The 19,617-nt window shown below is 38.2% G+C and overlaps 2 protein-coding genes across 2 annotated transcripts; one reads left to right on the plus strand and one right to left on the minus strand.

The window, feature by feature from the left end:
• Positions 1 to 124: 124 nt before the first annotated feature.
• LOC109064579 (E3 ubiquitin-protein ligase RNF6) lies at positions 125 to 6,506 on the minus strand. Its single transcript, XM_019081625.2, has 4 exons — positions 6,383 to 6,506; positions 4,897 to 5,052; positions 4,613 to 4,726; positions 125 to 4,054 (listed from the first exon to the last, which is right to left on the minus strand). Exons 1-4 carry the CDS (start codon positions 6,492 to 6,494, stop codon positions 2,232 to 2,234), a joined length of 2,205 nt encoding a protein of 734 aa, XP_018937170.2. The 5' UTR covers positions 6,495 to 6,506; the 3' UTR covers positions 125 to 2,231.
• A 2,129-nt stretch (positions 6,507 to 8,635) lies between these two features.
• LOC109053058 (cyclin-dependent kinase 8) lies at positions 8,636 to 19,469 on the plus strand. The gene is made up of 13 exons (XM_019070489.2): positions 8,636 to 9,125; positions 12,271 to 12,346; positions 13,515 to 13,625; positions 13,712 to 13,852; positions 14,782 to 14,839; positions 14,954 to 15,085; positions 15,171 to 15,314; positions 16,540 to 16,609; positions 16,694 to 16,766; positions 16,847 to 16,944; positions 17,109 to 17,187; positions 17,407 to 17,565; positions 18,393 to 19,469. Exons 1-13 carry the CDS (start codon positions 8,998 to 9,000, stop codon positions 18,516 to 18,518), a joined length of 1,395 nt encoding a protein of 464 aa, XP_018926034.1. The 5' UTR covers positions 8,636 to 8,997; the 3' UTR covers positions 18,519 to 19,469.
• The last annotated feature ends 148 nt before the right edge of the window (positions 19,470 to 19,617 follow it).

The raw sequence follows: 19,617 nt of genomic DNA on the forward strand, positions 1-19,617 counted from the left end.
ATAAAAATATTAATCCAAAAAAAAAAAAACTTTCTGATCCCAGACATTTGAATGACTTTTTTTTCCAGTGTATGAAAACCCTATTTGTTTGCTAGAAAGGAATAACAAAACATGCCTATCATTCCATTGTTAGGGAGCAGAGAAGAAAAAATGCAATTTATTTTATTACATAGTAACAGAATACATATTCTTCTGTTTTAGCATCACATTATAACAATACATAGTCATAGCTCAATGATGTCAATTTTTCATCATTAAATATCTAAACTTCACGGCCAAAGATCCCCCACTCGCAGATACACAACAGCTCGAAAACCATTCTGATCCATTCAGCAGTATACACACGCATTTGCTACACGCATACTTACAATTCACACTTCTTACAGAACGTACACACATCCTCACAACATACAGACAAAATAAAGGGATATTTTAGTATACAAGAAACCAATAACATCGAGGACAGGTGTTGAATAACAGACTCTGTCTTTGTTTTAATCGAGATCCTGAAACATAAGCAGACATCTATTGTACATTGAGGAAAAGTGTACCTTGGAAAGAAGCAAGGTACCACTACATTCATAATCATTCAATCAGAAGTCCTACTTCACGCTCTGCCTCACATGGGGAACGAGCAACACTGCATGAAGGGTACAAAATGGTAATTCAGAGCGAACAGGGCTTTCAGAGAAGGCCATAAGTGAAACCTTTGTACGGTAAAATACTGAGGGAAGGTAAGTAGGGCAGAACATATGTGTGCGGTACAGAGCATGTTATGAGAAAAACTACAAAAACAGCTAAACGTGAAGGGTAAAAGTAGGAAAACATAACAATACTTAATCACAATTCAGTATCTTTCATTGCCTTCTTTTATCATTGCATCACCCTGGAAGAAGTCTGGCCTATGACAGGCTTGAATGTACTGCCTTATAGTGCAGCGGCTGACAAGTGCTTTTAAGTGATAATCAATTTCAGCTTTTCATTAAAACATTGTGAACTATGTGCAGGGGTTTATACGCCGGTACAAATCAAACATGCACTTACTAGCTCATACAATATCATATAATCCGATTGGCACTCCGAAATGTTTATTCAAATGCAAATGGCTTGTTCTCATTAGAAATGTAATGACACTCAAAGTGGGAAGCATATTTAGTCCACAAGGAAAATAATGGCCACGCTTAAAAATTGAGTTCTGTAGTGTTTGTGGAGTTGCTCGTTGCCATTTCCTATAGTATAAAGATGCAGATGCATTTCAGCGATGGAATTTCAGCAACAAATTCATCTACGACCAGATGCATCATTCATATCCCGTGACTATTCTTATCGAACCCATAAAAACACACTAAAAACCTGCTTTGATTGAAAACGCATTTAAAATAACACTGCCCAACATTAAGGAGCATTTACATGGAGGACTCATAGAGCTTCAAAACCGGTGGATTTCTCTGCAAGCGCTTAAAAGTAAAGGTTCCTTTTGAAAAAGCGAATGAACCAGTGTACGGTTCTTTCTGGAGTATGTCTTACCGTTAAAACTGAAAACACAGACATTCATATATTTACATGTCTTTAAAGAGGTTTAAGAGGTCTATCCATTTTTTGAAACCACCAAACTTAAAGTTCGTGAGTGAGATAGAATTAAGGTGCAGTTGCATTAGTTATATTTTGGTGAAATTTCACAGGCAAAAAAGATCCAGGTTCTATTGTTAATAGTGTAGTGATGTATGAAGCACAGCTCACAGAGAAGTTACTTCCAAACCAAGCTGCTTTCTGTTGGTCAGTGCAGTGAATGAGTTGCCAATGTGAATCCACTGCAAACTCTACATGAGGAAATTGTTCGCCCTCACACAAAATTCCCGATCACATGGATACACATTGAAATGACTGGATTTTGCCCACAAAAATTCGCCAAATAGCAGTAAATGTAACCACACCTTTAGCTGAAGCTAACATTCCTAACTCTGTCCGAGTTAGTCACACCGTCTGTTAATATGTATGCAAAGAATAATGTAGAATGAAAGAAGAGGAAGAGATGAAAACGAAAGGAGTCTAAAAAAATAAAGCTTTGTTAAATCTCTGCATTATAGTCTTTTTCTGCTTTTGGTTCTACCTTTAGCTTGAATACAATGGATCTCAGAGAATGAAAACATTGAAGCACTATATACAGGTGCCACCGATGGTGGAACAAAAGTCAGTTGTTCAGTCTGTTGATTGATAGCTACAGCCTGACATCATTCCTGATGGCTGGACAGAATAGGCTGCCTGCAGATGGGGCAGGTGTTGTTTTCAGATAGCCAGCGGTCGATGCAGTGGATGTGGAACTCGTGGGCGCAGGGCAAGCGGCGCAGCTTGTTGCCCTGAGCGTACTCGTTGATGCAGACGCTGCAAGCGCGGCCCAGCTCGCCCTCCAGGTTGACCTGACCATAAGTGCGTGTCACCAGATTGTCGATCTGTTCTTTGGTGAGGCCCCTTGGGTGCTCCTCATCTTCATCTTCATTGAGAAGGAAAAAGTGCGCCAGCCTTAAGATGGGCAAAGTCCCATTTTCCACCAAGCTATTAGTGTCCCTGCTGCTAGGTCGTCCCTCGGTCCCAGTCCTGCTCACCCGCACTTGTCCTTCCTCCTCTCCTGTCACTAAACCTTCTCGAGGCAATTCCACTCCGCTATGGGCCACACCGCCCTCACCACTACCAACGTGGTACACCTGGGCTCCACCAGCAGAAGTGGAGTCCTGGTTGGGCGTAGCTGTCTCCGAGTCCGCTTCCGTCTCCATGAGGGAACTGAGCTCACCAAAGCCTGTCATGATCTGGCGCAGGATCGATCTTAGCGCCATGGAGCTGGGCTCACCAAGGCCCGTCTCGGAAATGCGTCGCAGCGGTATGCGTATAGTGCTAACGTATGTGCGGATTCCCGCACGCTCTGAGCGTGAGATGGTTCGACGAAAGCCACCGCTGTCGCTCTCGAAGGTGACTGTGTTCTCAGCGGCCCGAGCACGAGAGCGAGTGCGACTGGCAATGCTGTCCCTGTCCCGGTTCTCGCCCGGCCTGATGCGCCGAACCTGGAGGTCCAGCATGATCGTGGGGTGGCGCCGCACACCTCCGGCACCTGATACAGGCGTCTCCCCCTCTTCCTCACCAGCCTCCGGAGTATCCGTAGGAGCAGCTGGCTCTACAGCGGCCTCGCCCATCTCCATAGCAACAGCGGTACTTCCGGTGGACTCCACTGGGGTGGCACTGCTGCTATGGGTGGGGCTAACGCTGGAGGCAGGGTTTCTGTCCAGGGGGGAGCGGCTACGTCTCGAAGAACGAGACAATACCCCACCTGCTCCTGTTGCCCTGCGCACGCGACCACGTGAACGAGTCCTACTGTTTCGTGGCTCACGGGCAGCTGGCTCCACCTGGGGGCTGGACTGAGGCAGAGCGGTGGGGCAGTCTGGGCCTTCATTTCCATTCTGCCCCTCCCCTGCATTAACTGAGGAGGTTGTGACCTGTATTTGACCCCTTACAGCATCCCCATCCTGCTCTTGTGACTGAAAGGCGAGTGGAGCCTGTGGAGGAGGAGAGCTTAGCAAAGAAGGCAAGTTCCTTCTTAGAGCTGTGGGAGGAGCCTGTGAGGTCAGAGGTGGCGTTACAGGTGGAGCCGTGCTACTACGAGTGCGGCGCACCGGGGCCCTCCTTCCCAGGGTGGGCCTGGCTGTAGAGTACGACGTGGGGGGTTGAAGTGAGTAAGGTGCAGACCTTGAGGGGTTGTAAGGGGTCGTGGGTGCAGAGGCAGACGACACTGGGGGAGGAGGAGGAGGAGGAGGAGGAGGAGGCATTGAAAGATCGGTCGGGTCAGGGGTGTCGCTGTGTTCTCCAGGCTCGGGTTGCTCGTGGTTGATGTTGATCTCAAGACTGAAACGGAACTCGCCGCTGTTGGGGTTGGTGCGGCTGACGGCACGCCATGTTTGGTTTCCGCTCTGCCCGCTACGCGTGGCATTTCCTGTGCGCCGGAAGGTGTTCAGCCATTCCAACAGGGAGTCTCCATTAGACGTCTCTGCACCTGTCTCGACTGCACCTGGAAAAGAAAAAATGATTCATCAATATTATATATTACCAATTTCTAATTAAATATTAAATATTAATACTGATGAATAAAAGGGTAAGTAAAGAAAACAATTTTCTTTTATTTGGCTTGTTTCTACTTGCACAACCTACTTTGGTTCCTTGACTACTTTCATTCAACAACATGCATTCAATTGCCTTTTTTCAAAAATATTTCAACAAATTGTAGCAGATTACGGTAGTTAACATTCACAAGAATCACAAACATGGACTGACAACAACAAAGTTTAAGTTAATTTTGACATTACATTTATGCCCTCTTCCTTCTTTTTCAATTAGTGGGTCAGATCATACATGTTTTACTATGGCTGCATAAGGCTGTATATCATCACAACCTTAACCCCAAGATTTATGCCCCTGCACTGTTGCTAAAAAATGCAGATGCATCCTGAATTGTTTTCTAATTGCATTGTGAAGGTGTTTATTGCACACAAAACCAGCTGATCATTTTAATTAAAATTATTTCTAAAGCTGAGCAGCATAATTCAGAACCATCCCTTTACGTCCTTACCACTACTGCCCTCTGCCTCACTGCTCTGTGGGTGGGTTTCAGGGCGTGGCTGAGATGACACTCGCTCTTTTGCACCATCAAGACGCTGCCTCAGCTCCTCTGCTGTGACTTCACCTGTAATCAAACAAACACGCACCTTATTTAATATCCATCTATTGTTCATGTAAGTAAAAGGCTAGGTTTGGAAATTTGTACTTCCTCATGCCTTACATTTTATAATATTTCGCTGTGTATGTGTAAACTACATGCATCTTTGCATACGGACGGGTTCGGTGTGTTCTCACCAGGTGTTCCCAGTAGATTGCTGTCTCTCATTAGTCTGTATTCCTCCTCACTCAGTTCATTAATGAAGTGATAGTATGCCTCCTCCCGCCGAAGCCGCTCCGCTTGACGATGCCGCTCGTCTCGGCCGCCGGGAGGGTCCATCACCACAGAAACCGCTGCTCACAGACATTACAAGATAAAAAAAAATCACAACAATTGTTCAATAGATACTTAAGCTGCCCAGTTACGGCTTTATCTCTGTTCTGTTCAGCTATGTGTAGCTTTTCCTTCTCAGGACTTTTCTTATCAACATTAATATTTCAGTTAATAAGGGAATGTGTAAAATTTGTGGTCTTGTAACTGGTCACCAGTTCTTCCAGTTTAATCAGCTTTGGTTCTGTGGTGGTAAATTAATTTTTAAGAATACAATGCCATGTAGGTAATTAAAACTGCATGAACAATAAGTATCAAAGAATATGTAAAAAAAAAAAAAGGATTATAGGACATGATAATTTCCCTAAAATATCTCAACTGTCAACTATTCATCTTCAATTAAAACATGAAGACAAGACAATATATATATATAATATATATATATATATATATATATATATATATATATATATATAAATCACTCTAGAATCTGACAATAATCAGTTTACTCGTATGAAATCATGGTCTCTATTAATATGCAAACCAGCTCCACATATAAACAATTAAGTTGAGACAGCAAGAAAATGTACTCAAAATATCGTGGATATATGTAAGGAGAGTCTGAAGCATAAACTTCTGCATAAAAACATATCCACCATTAGGAGACAGCACTACAAAATGAACGACTCAGAAAAGCAATCCGTAAATCCCAGTATGGAAGCAAAACCGCTTTGACACAGGTCAAAACACACCGAGAGCCAAGGGACGTTGACAATAGCGTCAAATTAATTCATTTGAATGACACCTCAATCATTTTAAATAGTATTAATGCTCTGGTATAATACAGTAGGCCACAGACAGCACCGCAGAACAAGACAGGCACCAAAACTGGGCTGTCAGCCTCACAACCAATCAGCATCCGAGAAGCGATGACTGACAGCCAGACTATCCACTCAGCATCGGTTAAAGGAGGGACATGACAAAGAAAAAGTCGGGCTCCGTGTCAGCTAGCAACCTATCCCAGAGACAATAAAAAGCCTGGGCTAGCACTCTACACAGGATGAAATTCACGACTGAAATTTGTCATTAAACTGTCACCATCGTCTGTCACCGGGCAAACGCAAACCATGCGGCGGAGCGAGCTGTCATTTTAAATGCGCAACACCTTTGATGGTGTCGACAGATTGCTGACAAGCTAACTGTGGGCCAATGAAAGGTTTAGATCATTATTTTGACAGGATGAGGGGAAAATGTCACTGACACAAGAATGCAACAGAAAATACGAAATGTAATAGCACTGTCCAAAATGAGAACAAAATAAAGAAACGGAGGTAGTAATAGATATGTAAGTACCTGAAACAGCAGCTGTAATATGGACGAGCTCTCTTTCCTCTCCGCTCTGATTACAATGTAGCCAAGATGGGACCAACGGAGCCACACAGAAAACTGTCCGGACAACTACCATGTGCGCAAGACCAGTTCCCACAGTTATACAGCAATAACAACTCTATAATGCACTTATTACACACACACACGCACGCACACACACACACACACACACACACACACACACACACACACACTATATATATATATATATATATATATTTATACACACGCACACACACACACACACACACACATATATATTATATATATATTTATTTATACACACACGCGCGCACACACACACACACACACACACACACACACACACACACACACACATATATATATATAGATATAGATATATATTATTTATTTATTTATACACACACGCCACACACACACACACACACACACACACATATATATATATTTATACACACACACACACACACACACACAAACAATATTTTATTTGTGAACTTATGTTCAGCTATTCGTTTTAATAGTTATCTTTTAACTATTTTGAAATTTTTGGATTAGTGATCAAAGCTAGGTAAATATTGTCACAGACACTGAGATTTACTTTAAATTTCACCAAGATGATTACTCACTAAACTTTTTTTGTGTGTAATTGGTTCTATTATTATTATTGTTATTATTTTCTTATTTCTTGCTTTTATACTCTTACTCAATAACCAATCATTTGTATTCTATTTTTCCTATATTTTCCTAATGAATATTTTATGATTGATTTATATACTACAAACACTTTTTTTTGCGATTTTTTTAATCACAGAATAAAGCAGAAAATATATTTTATAGTTTCTAAAGGCTACTGTAATAAATTATATGTCAATTAGCATTGCATTTTTCATATACTTTATTTATTTGTTATCTGAAGATGACTTGGAAAAATATAAACCATGTATTGTCACAATCGTGTTATTATTGTCTTCACGTTTCATCAGTCAAAACGTTTCTGCTTTTTATTCTTCTTATAACCACAGCCGGATGCCTTTGTCCAGGGCTTTCCAGGCACATCATAAATCATTTTTTTCTTTTCTTTTTTTTTCCATTTAGTGTTGTGCTCTGTTCTTTTGGATCTTCTTAAGATTTTGTATTGCCTTATTGTATTTGTGTTTTCCTGCAATAAAAAAATAATCATCATAATAAAGAATAATAATAATAATAAAAAAAAAAGTTATTACTTGTATGAGGCCGTTTTGTACTTTCTGTATGGCTTCCAGTATAAATGAAACAAACACTGCATGAGAGCATTTACAAAGACTAAAAATATCCTTGAAAGGGACTTAGGTGTTTAGCGCTCCATAATGTTCACATCGCCTCATTTTGGATACGAGTAATATTTCAGGCCATGCAAAGACTATCTTGTCTCTTTTAGGGGGTTTGTTAAAACTCAGTGGGCTCAGGGGAGGCGACTCCCGCTGTTACTTTACCTGCTGGTGTCGCTGTTGGACAATGTTTCTTTAGAAAAATGAGTGATTTATACACTTTTTCTAGTTTTATTTTTGTACTATGAATTTTTTTCTCATCCAGTATTTCGAGGAGGCACTGCCTCCCTTTCCTCCTCAGAGAGAATGCCCCTGAGAATATATGAAAAATTCTCTCTCTAAAATTCTGTACATTTTAATCAGCGCAATATGTATCTATTTTCGATTTTATTATATAATGTTATAATGTAATAATGTTATTAAGGTTCATTTGCTTTTATACATGACAGTAACTATTATATGAAAGAATTATATATGTTTGCGGGTGTGTGTTTTGTTTAACACTGATAATGTTTGTTATTTGAAGAGGGTTAATAAAGGTAAAAAACTAAAAACAAAACACAGTAACAGTGAGAGGATGGATGACATTTTTGTGAGCAATGAAATGCTTATTTTATAAAAGAGTTGGGAATGTGTTTATTTATCTAGATATATTTACTTCAAATACATAATAAATATTATATCGATAGTTATTGATAAAATAAGCATATTTTGTTTTTTTAGCTATATTTTATTGTTTGCATAATTAAACCAGTTACAGTATGTGAATTTGTTATTAATTACATTTTGTACATTCCTCTATGTATTTTATGTTAAAATGCAAAAAATAAATAAATAAATAAATAAAATGTACATAAGCATAAAACTGAAAAACAAAAGCACTCTTTAGTAAAGAGTTAAAATCCACGTGGTGCGCCACAAAGCCCATTCCTCGCCGTCTGTGTGGTTGCAAGTGCCGTTCACGACGTTTTGCGACATTACCGTACGTGGACGCTCAACTCTCCCGGGTGAGATACCGGCTGAGCGGCGCAGTTGCACAGAAATATCAAAGAAAGCAACCGATAGTCCAATAACACTCTGCACTTTTTGTAAGATCAAAAGCACACGTACTTCATACGCCGTCTCAGCCGCGCGTAATTGCTCGCGGTAAATGTGGACTCTTTAGTTGAGCTGAAAAGCGACGCGAGGGAAGGCAACTAATTGTCTAAACGGGGCTTGAAGTAAGTTGCCTCCCCAGCGGCGCTTTAAAGGGAAGCCACATCCCGGATCCCCGGAATAACGGTGAAAATGGACTATGATTTCAAAGTGAAGCTCACCGGCGAGAGAGAACGAGTCGAGGATCTCTTTGAGTACGAGGGATGCAAAGTTGGACGGGGGACTTATGGCCATGTTTACAAAGCAAAGAGGAAAGATGGGTGAGTTTGCAGGGTGGACTTGTGCAGCGATATGAGGCCTGCGCTGCCGTCGCGTTCTGCTCTCAGAAACCAAAACAGACCGTGTGTCCTCCGCCCTCGGCCCGGTGTTTTAGAGAGACGCGTCTCTTGTCTTCAGAGAGAGGTTGATATGCATTATGCACAGCTCACAGTTTCAGCGGAGGCTTATTTTGAGGGGATTGTGAATGTACGTCAGCAGGCACGAGTGTGAGTGACGAGCTTATACAGGTGCATTTGATGCAGGTTTAGATTTGCAACATCATGTGTTTTTTCATCGTCATAATGAAAATGGTATTAACCATTAACAAAAACTACACTTTCTTAAAGGCATCTTTAAGCAGCTGTCTAAACTGCTGCTCCAAAATACACAACATTGCATAAAATCAGCGTCTCTAGTATAAAAGGAGGCTCTGATGCTGCTTTACATTCTATGTGAATAGCATTATAGCAGCCTTATATGTTGCCTGTGTCGTGGCAGAGAATTCTAATTAATAGTTAAATATTTTATTTAGACTGTAATGTTTCTGTTTAATTTGGTAACACTTTGCAATAATGGCCTTTTGTTAATGCATTGACTAACAATGAGTGATACATTTTTTATGGTATTTTTTAATCTTTGTTAATGTTCATTTACTGTTCTTTGTTAATGTTAGCTCACTTTCTTTAATTGTTATTAGAGATGCTTTAGTAATATTTGTCATTGTTAGTTCATGTTAACAAATGGAATCTTACCTATAATTTCATATTTAAACGTTACATTTATAGCCTCAATTTTTTGTTGCTGTTCCCTTCCAATGCGTTTGGCACATCATCTGTGTGGAGATATCATTAGTCTCCCAATTTCATGTGGACATCTGAATCCATTGTTGCTGGTGTGATTGAGGTCACTTTTGAGATTTTACAGTGGAGATCAGGGTCCCCTGCACAGGTTTAGAAGAGGATCTTTTTAGCCTTTTCAGGTTTCTACTTCTCTTCTGCTGCCTTATTAAAGTATCTCTGCAATTGCACTGGTTGCATAAGTGACTTGCATAAGTGGTGTCACTTACCAGTTTATTACAGCAGATGTTGAGGATTATGAAAGGTTGTTATAACATCAATACAGCCTTGACATGCCATGCTTCGTATTGGTTTTTGTCAACAATAGCCTTCCAATGAATTAAGGCCAGTGTATAACAAAGCATCTCTAATTCTGTAAAATATGTTTTTGTCGTCATAAAAAAAAAAAAACTAATGTTGTGATGCAGAAATGATTTTCATATTCTGATATTTACAGAAGACGATGGGTGTAGAATATACCGTTGAAATACAGATGAGAAGGAGAATTGGGAGGTCTGTTTTATTAGAAGTCTGTTGGGGGAAAAAAGGGAGTTGAAATTCTTGTGCTCTCAATGTTTTTGGGAACTTGCCGATAGGAATATATTCTCCAAAACTTTCTCCCATCAGAGACAAAAACACTGTGCTCTTCATCCAAAGAAGGACAAATGATTCTCGTCTAACACAATGATAAAAGGGCTGAGAATAACAGTATGACAAGTGTAACCTTTCTAGGATTAGATCATTTATAAACACCCAAGTCATTTATCAGGCTCTCTAATAGACTGTGCCACACATATGATAGTCTGCTGAATTTGTATGGTCCTTTGATTTTTGTGGTGCATAAAACACTGATGGAATCACTGAATTCGGTCATAAAAATGGAATTTACTGTATAACATGGAATGTCACCAAATTTTTCAAAATTTGGATGAATAAATAAAAAAAGAACAATTTACCATAAGTAAACTATTTGTAATCAAATCACAATGTGGACTAGTGTTTGTAAATATTAAACCACAAAAAAGACTTCTATGGAACAGAATAGAACTACAATAATAATACCGTTTTTAAAGACATTCTTTTTTAAGGAATATCACTCTATCACAATTTTTCAATTTAAACAGGAACAGTTAACTCTCTTGTGCACCACTTTGTCAAAAAATAAATAAATTAAAGAATTGTTTGAATTTCATTTGACTATATTTGAAAAGCTTCATTAAAAGTTAACGTTTTATGCATTTACTTGATTACCACCATTTTTGAAAAATGTGTATTAAATCATAAATCCAGAAAAATTGAAACCAACAAAACAGAATGTCTGAAAAAAAGAGAACAATTTTCATAGGGCCCTATTTTCATAATTGAATTCAATTCATTAAACATCCTTTTTGATTATTAACATTTATTATACCATTACAAGAATAAAACTGATTTAATGGGGCCTTACATTTCTAATTCCAGCTGCAGTGTCAGTTAATACTCTTATTTAATTACTTTTGGAAAGAAATGAAATTACCATGACTAATAGTTTTGCATTTATTGATTAGGAAGTAGAGCTGTGACTTGGGGGAATTAAAAAAAAATATCTAAAAAGCCCATTCTACATTTTACTTGTATTGGTGTTTTTTGGTGGGAAAACTGGACAGAAAATAACCCTGGTGGTCATATTGAGGCATCTGAAATAGCATTCCTCCCAAATTGCATAGGACTTTATTGTATTTAGTGCTATCACAGGGAATTTGATTTTTAACTTCTGATGGTTATTTGGTTCTTGTGCAGCTATCTTTATTTCACACCAATTGCAGACTATCTTGGCAGAGTAAGAATGGATCTGCTGATGAGTTAGGCTGCTGTAAGTTGGTTCTGAGGTGCCTGGCATTAAGTGAGACCCATCAGACAGACCCAAAGCTGGGCTATTAAAGTCCAGATTGCCTGGCAGCCAAAGTCTCACTTGAAGGTCCTAAGCATTTAAAGATGTTTTTGTTCACCATAGAAGCTGATTGTTTATGATCGGTTTAGAGCTAATTTGTTCTCCAGAAACTGGACAGGGCTTTGTGAGATTTTATAAGCATTTGTAGGACTTCATTTAAACATTACCCACTTGCCTCCTGTTAGTTGTCAAGAGACTTATGAGTTTTCGAAGGTGTGCTGGTGATAAAAAAAAAAGTCAAAATCATTGCTTAAAATTCTGCTGGGTCTTTGCCAGTGGATTATTTCACTCCATAAGAGGTTTAATTTGATCTTTAGGTATAGATTTAGGAAAATGTATTTACTGAAGAGTAATTGCGGATGCTGATATGTCTATTTGCAGGAAGGATGATAGAGATTATGCTCTGAAGCAGATTGAAGGCACAGGGATCTCTATGTCTGCCTGCAGAGAGATAGCAGTAAGTATATCAAGATTTAAACGTGTTCCTGTCAAGAGGATCTTCAAGTATCTCTGGCACATGCCATCTTGGTTAAACAAGTTCCTAGAAATACATTTATAGCGTGTAGATACTTTAGAGGGTTAAAATCTTTTAACTGTTATTAGCTCAATGAATATTTCAGAAAGTGTATATACTTAGATATAGGAATAGTTCACTTAAAAATCGAAAGTTGTCATTATTTTTATAATGACATTTGTTGTTTCAAATCCATATGACTTCAGTATAATGAAAGTGAATGAAAACTAGAATTGTCACGCTCCGAATTGATAAAAAAGCACAATTAAAATATCATAAAAGAGTGAGTACTTTGCTCCTATGCTGAAATCTTTGTGTGAGAAACAGACTGAAATTGAACCTTTCCTTGACATGCTGGAAATAATTTTGTCAGTTTCATAAACAAACTATTGTTTTGGGTTAATGATTCAGGGGATCCAATTCACAAAACAGCTGAATGGCTGCACCCGAAATCGCATGCTCCCCTACAATATATTAGACGAACAGAGTAGTATGTCCAAATTCACTATATTTATAAAAAATAGCCAAAAACTTCCCAGCTGACATACTACTTCCAGCAAGATTCTGAAGTGTGGACACTTTGCTATCCCATGAGGCCACGGGAGAGGATTTGTGAATTGCAGTGAAGTGATGCAACTGACACAGGTAGATCACATGACAATGACATCATGTTGAATGTAGTATGTCCAGATTATATTCATACTATATGGAACAACTTTAGTTACTTATTTAAAAGAAGTACCTAGTCAGAGAGTATGTGTTTTCAGACGCAGCCATACATTTGCTATAGTTGCATATAGTTCATTAGTCATATGTACCACTTTTATGATGCTTTGTGTCCTTTTGAAGCCTCAAAACTCGAGTCCTCATTCATTGTAGTTGCTTGGAAAAGAGCAACTGGCACATTATTCAAAATTTCTGCTTTTGTTTTCCTTAGTCATAAAGCTTTGGAACAACACAAAGGGAGGGTGAATAAACAATGACAGAATTTTTATTTTTGGCCAAACTATCCTTTTAATAAGCATACTCCAGGCTGAAGTGATTTTGTGTACTTATGTCTGTCTCTCAGCATGCGCGCCCATGTGAGTTCGTTCTTGTTTGCTCCTTGCAGCTGCTGCGTGAACTGAAGCACCCCAATGTGATCTCACTGCAGAAGGTTTTCCTGTCACATGCAGACCGCAAAGTGTGGCTTCTCTTTGACTACGCTGAACATGACCTCTGGGTAACATAGTCAGACGCTCATGCACTCACACAGAGAAATGTTTGTATACAGTACATATCTTGCTGAGGGTCTACGTGTCTTTGTAGCACATCATCAAGTTCCACAGAGCCTCCAAGGCCAATAAGAAGCCTCTTCAGCTGCCACGTGGGATGGTAAAGTCTTTGCTCTACCAGATCCTGGACGGCATCCACTATTTGCACGCCAACTGGGTCCTGCACAGAGACCTGGTGAGGCTCAGTGTGTTATATTGAACAGTTAATGTCTATCCAGATGTAGCTAATTTGACTTGGCTGATTATTAAAAAACCCATGACAATTTCCAGTAGGTGGCAGCATTTATAATTTTTTTTTAAATATATTTTTGTCACAATAGATGTCAGGACATAATTTAACAATGCTGGTCTTGAGTATTGATTTTATTTAGTTATTTGTAGAAAAAATAAATGTAACTTATTTGCCAAACTGTGTTGTTATGGTTAACTAAAAGTTAAACTATTACAATTTGTTTTTGGTATTTGAATTAAAAAATTAATAAAATAAAATAAAAATATGAGATGGAAAAATAAAAAAAATAGAAATGAGAAAAAGGTAAATAGAAATGTTTTTAAAAAATTAAACACAAATTAAAAGTAAATAACAAAATTACTAAAACTTAAATTAAAAAAAAAATTGGCTATTTTAGAAAAAAATACCTCTACGTAACACTAAAATAACACTGTTGACAAACGATGCATGAATGAATTCTAAATACATATAAATCAATTCTTGCTAATCGAACCAAGCTTCATTTAGTATCAGTATTTACTTTAAAAAAAATTATATAATAAAATACATCCTGTTCTGTGTGTGTGTGTGTGTATATATTTATATATATATGTGTGTGTGTGTATATATATATATATATATGTGTGTGTGTGTGTGTGTGTGTGTGTATATGTGTATGTATTTATGTGTGTGTGTATGTGTGTGTTTGACCCTGATAAAAATATTGCAAAATACTCGTTCATGCCTATAAAGAATTATTCCTGCAGGGTAAGTTTTCAAAATCCTAAAGAGAAGTTTTAGAAAAGAAAGAAGTTACGGCATCAGTTATCACACTGAAATGAGAAATGAGAGAGGAAGTATTACAGCTCTGAACTTTGACTCTTTCACCACAGAAACCTGCCAACATATTGGTAATGGGAGAAGGTCCTGAAAGAGGACGTGTGAAGATAGGTATGACATCAGCTCGTTTCCTTTCTCTTGTGACAAAAAGAAGAGAGATGTGTGCATCAGAGTGTTTTGATGCACAATCATGACCATTTTGAAAATTCGATCTCTTATGTGCAGCTGATATGGGTTTTGCCCGACTCTTCAACTCACCACTGAAGCCTTTAGCAGATCTGGATCCTGTAGTTGTTACGTTCTGGTACAGAGCACCGGAGCTGCTGCTGGGAGCCAGGCATTACACCAAAGCCATTGGTGAGATGTTTGTTTGAGTGTGTGTGCGAAAATGCACATTTAAAAAGTGTATTCTACATTTGGTGACTTTCTCTCTCCTTCTCAGATATCTGGGCGATTGGCTGTATCTTTGCTGAGCTTTTGACCTCAGAGCCTATCTTCCACTGTCGACAGGAGGACATTAAGACCAGTAATCCTTACCATCACGATCAGCTGGACCGGATCTTTAATGTCATGGGCTTTCCTGCAGGTATTCATCATCCACTTGACATTTAAATCTAGACGATTCGGTGAAAACTTTGAGACTATGAGATTTTTGATACAGGTACCTCAGTGTCTTTTTTATGAGTCAAAGGTAATTTTCTCTTTCAGAAACAATCCACAGAAGGGAAAAATCATTACCTTTTTGTTGTTTAAATATTCAAGGTTCTGTGTGTGTAAGGATGGAATTATTAACAATTCTGGATGAGGTCCTGATTCCTCTTAATGATTTTATTTAGTACTTTAACTGAAATAACTTAACGTTTAAATTACTAACGCTAAAACAAAACTAACAAAATAAATTATAGCCAAATAGGGGAAAAAAATACAATGATGGTAATAAAAATGACAAAAACATAAAATTACTAAAACTTAAAGGGATACTCCACCCCAAAATGAAAATTTTGTCATTAATCACTTACCCCCATGTCATTCCAAACCATAAAAGCTTCATTCAACTTCGGAACACAATTTAAGATATTTCGGATAAAAACCGGGAGGCCTGTGACTGTCCCATAGACTGCCAAGTAAATAACAGTCTCAAGGTCCATAAGAGGTATGAAAGTTGTCGTCAGAATACTCAATTTGATTTTCAGAAGTTATGTATGTGTTATTTGAAGTGATGGGATCTGTTTTTGTACATGGAATATGGCAAAAATAACGACTTTATTCAACAATGTCAACAGTCTCCTCTGTGTCTCTCCATATCACCGTATGCTCAGAGGAGATTGTTGACAAAGGAATTGTTGCATAAAGTCGTTATTTTGGTTTTGTTTTGTCTTCGCTTACAAAAAGTGTTCCCGTCGCTTCATATAACCCAGATCGCACGTCTGATGGCAGATGGAGTATTCTGACGATGACTTTCATACATTTTGTGGACCTTGAGATTATTTACTTGGCAGTCTATGGGACAGTTACATGCCTCCCGGTTTTCATCCAAAACATCTTAAATTGTGTTCCGAAGACGAATAGAGATTTTTAAGTGATTAATGACAACATTTTCATGCAAAAATTAAAATATAAACTGAAAATATAAAAAAAAAGGCAAATTTGAAATATTTAAACAAATACTTAGTATACAAATAATGCTAAAATAACACTGTTGTCAAATGAAAATTTGTTGTTTAAATATTTATATTTGCAGTTACAGTTAATAGTTCACAATGCTTCAGTCAATTGTCCTGATAATCTTTGGAATCTAATTTTCTTCTCAGATAAAGACTGGGAGGACATAAAGAAGATGCCGGAACACTCTACGTTGATGAAAGACTTTAGGAGGAATACGTTAGTTTGATTTCATCTTTGACTGTAAAAATGTCATACGAATAAGGGTTTTTTATTTGATGGCATTTGTTCCTCTTGCTGTAGGTACACTAACTGCAGCCTTATAAAATATATGGAGAAACATAAAGTCAAACCTGACAGCAAAGCATTCCACTTGGTAAGTGGGCGAATAGAATTGCAAATCTCATTTATCCGTTCTCACATATTCAACTGTTAACTTTATGAACTCCCTCTCAGCTGCAAAAGCTGCTTACTATGGACCCAATCCGCCGAATCACATCTGAGCAGGCCATGCAAGACTCATACTTCCTGGAGGAGCCTTTACCCACGTCTGAGTGAGTAATTTTAGAAGCAGAATCAGCTTTCTGCATGACATGAACAATTATGATTAGGATTTTTGTATGTTTAATATTTGTACACTAAAATTAGGGCAACCACAGTGCTCTACTTACATAAGATATTGTTTAGGATATATTTAAAATAGCTCTGTTTTGTTTAGTGTCTTTGCTGGCTGCCAGATTCCTTATCCCAAACGAGAATTCCTGACAGAAGAGGAGCCGGAAGACAAGGCAGATAAAGTAGGAAATGTGTTTTTTCTGCTTTTTGAGTATTTCTATGTCAGTGTGAATGTATCTCTGTTTTTTTTTTTTTTTAATCATGCATTTAGTCATGCCCACTGACCCATTTAGAGGCTTTTCTCAGCAAGTATTTGTGATTCATTAGCATATGATGTAGTTAGATTAAATTTTTATTTGAGATTTATGCATTGTAGTTTTCTTTCTCTCCTACAACTGCAGAAAAACCAGCAGCAGCAGCAGGGGAACAACCACACCAATGGGGCGGGGCACACAGGTAACCCTGACAACAGCCACGCACAAGGCCCGCCTCTAAAGAAGGTGAGAGTGGTTCCGCCCACTACTACCTCAAGTGGCCTGATCATGACCTCAGATTACCAGGTAACACATATAAACATAAACCTTTATTTATTTATTGTATTTAACAAACAGGCTGTTGCCCATCAGCCACAATAATTGATGAATGTCCAATTTACAGTAGTCAGTTACCTGCCTATTTTTTTTTTTTTTTTTTTTTTTTTATATTATAAAGTTTTGTTGTCCTTAGATTTTTTTAAATGTTTTTGAAAGAACTCTCTTATGCTCACCAAGGCTGCATTTATTTGGTCAAAATACAATAAAATTTTATAATTGTGAAATATTACTAGAATTCAAAATAACAGTTTTCTCATTATTATCATTGTTGAAAACAGTTGTGCTGCTTAATATATTTGTGATTTTTGTGCAGCATTTATCTGAAAAAAGGTTTTATTATAACTTTTTTTATATCAATTTAAAATATATTTGTATATGTATGTATAGTGTGTGTAGGAAAAAGATTAAACCGCACTGTATCTGTGAAATTGAGCAGATTTAAGCAAATATTTCCATTTATTCATTTAGTACTTTCAGTCATGTTTTTTTTTATTTTTATTCTTGTTTTTTTTGTGTTTATTTTGTGTTGTCTTTTGTTTTTTTTTGTTTATTAGTTGCGATAACCTCTCAGTCCATTTTCCTCAATGCTTTCTTTCATCTAGATCCTGAAAGTTTCCATTTAAATGCATTCATTTGTGTCTTGAGTGCTTGCTGCTGCATGCATGAGCAGCAAAGTGCTACTTAAAGGTCTTAAAAACAGTCAGTCAGACCCCATGAGTTTTAGTTGTTTTCTGTAGAGTTCCAATCACGTGTTGCTTCTAAAGCATGCAGAACGCTGTTCTTCTGTGTTCCAGCGCTCCAATCCACATGCTGCCTACCAGAACCCAGGACCAAGCACATCATTGCCCCAAAGCAGCATGGGATACTCCTCTACCTCCCAGCAGCCTCCACAGTACTCACACCAGACCCACCGCTACTGAGTCAGGCCACGCCCACCTCTCACAGTGCCCAACAGGGAGAATGTACTTAGGGAGGCGGGTGTGGACCTGAGCCGAACCGCCCCACCCACTGGGCGCTTTGCTGTGCAGCATTTCCACCGCAGGAACAATAACTGTAACCTAACAACACATCACCGTATCATACAGCCAACATTGTCCTCCGCTGACAAAAGGAGAAAGAAAAAATGAAATAAATAATAGACTCTAAGTGAAAACAAATGAAAAAAAAAAAAGCTGATGAAAAGCGGATATTTGTTCCATTGGTGATAGTTCAAGTCCTCGCTGCAAGTCTGTGATACTTCACAAAAAAAGAAAAACACAAAAAAAAGCAACAAACATTCTCAATATGTGGTACTAAACAGCTGCACTATGCAGTGAGACTGGTTTGGAGTGAGGTGGAGGTCCACCATACCATCAAACCTCTTTAGCCCCAGTCCTTCTTGCCCTCACTTTGAAATCCGTTGGCCTCTCCAAGACTCAAAGCTGCTATGTGACTGCCAGCAAAGACAGAATGACATTTGTCAGTCTGTCTGTCTCTCCGTCTGCCCTTATACACACACACATGCACATGCACTCACTCTTTTAGCCCATTGCTGGGGACCGAATTCTCTGTGCTGGAGCTGCTGACTGAAGCATAATGAGAACCTCTAGTGCCCCCTGCTGCATCATACTGGTAGAAGGAGGTATAAAAGAAACAACAAACTTGATTTTAGTAGTTAATAATTTAATGTTTTGGTTTTTACTTTAGGAGAGGTCAGCAACTTCCATTTTGCTGTCAGAAAGGCTGTTATGCGTGAAAGGTTGGCCTTGAAACTTCATGACAAAAGTTGTGTGGACAGCAGATTGAACATGCATTGTACTGTATTGTAATGAAATATTTTACATGAAACAAATATCCTGACAATAAAAGTGGAAGCGTTTAAAAAAAAAAAATGGAAAAGCTTTTATTTCTGTGTTTGTGTGAGTGCTTGCATGCATTTCCTGGGGCAATAATACACAGGCAATGTATGTTTATACTAAAATAATTTTTAGCATTTTAGTTGAGTCTGTTTTCATTAGCAATTATGGCTGCAATATCTTT

This window comes from Cyprinus carpio, chromosome A24 (assembly GCF_018340385.1).
Source record: "Cyprinus carpio isolate SPL01 chromosome A24, ASM1834038v1, whole genome shotgun sequence".
NCBI lineage: Eukaryota > Metazoa > Chordata > Actinopteri > Cypriniformes > Cyprinidae > Cyprinus > Cyprinus carpio.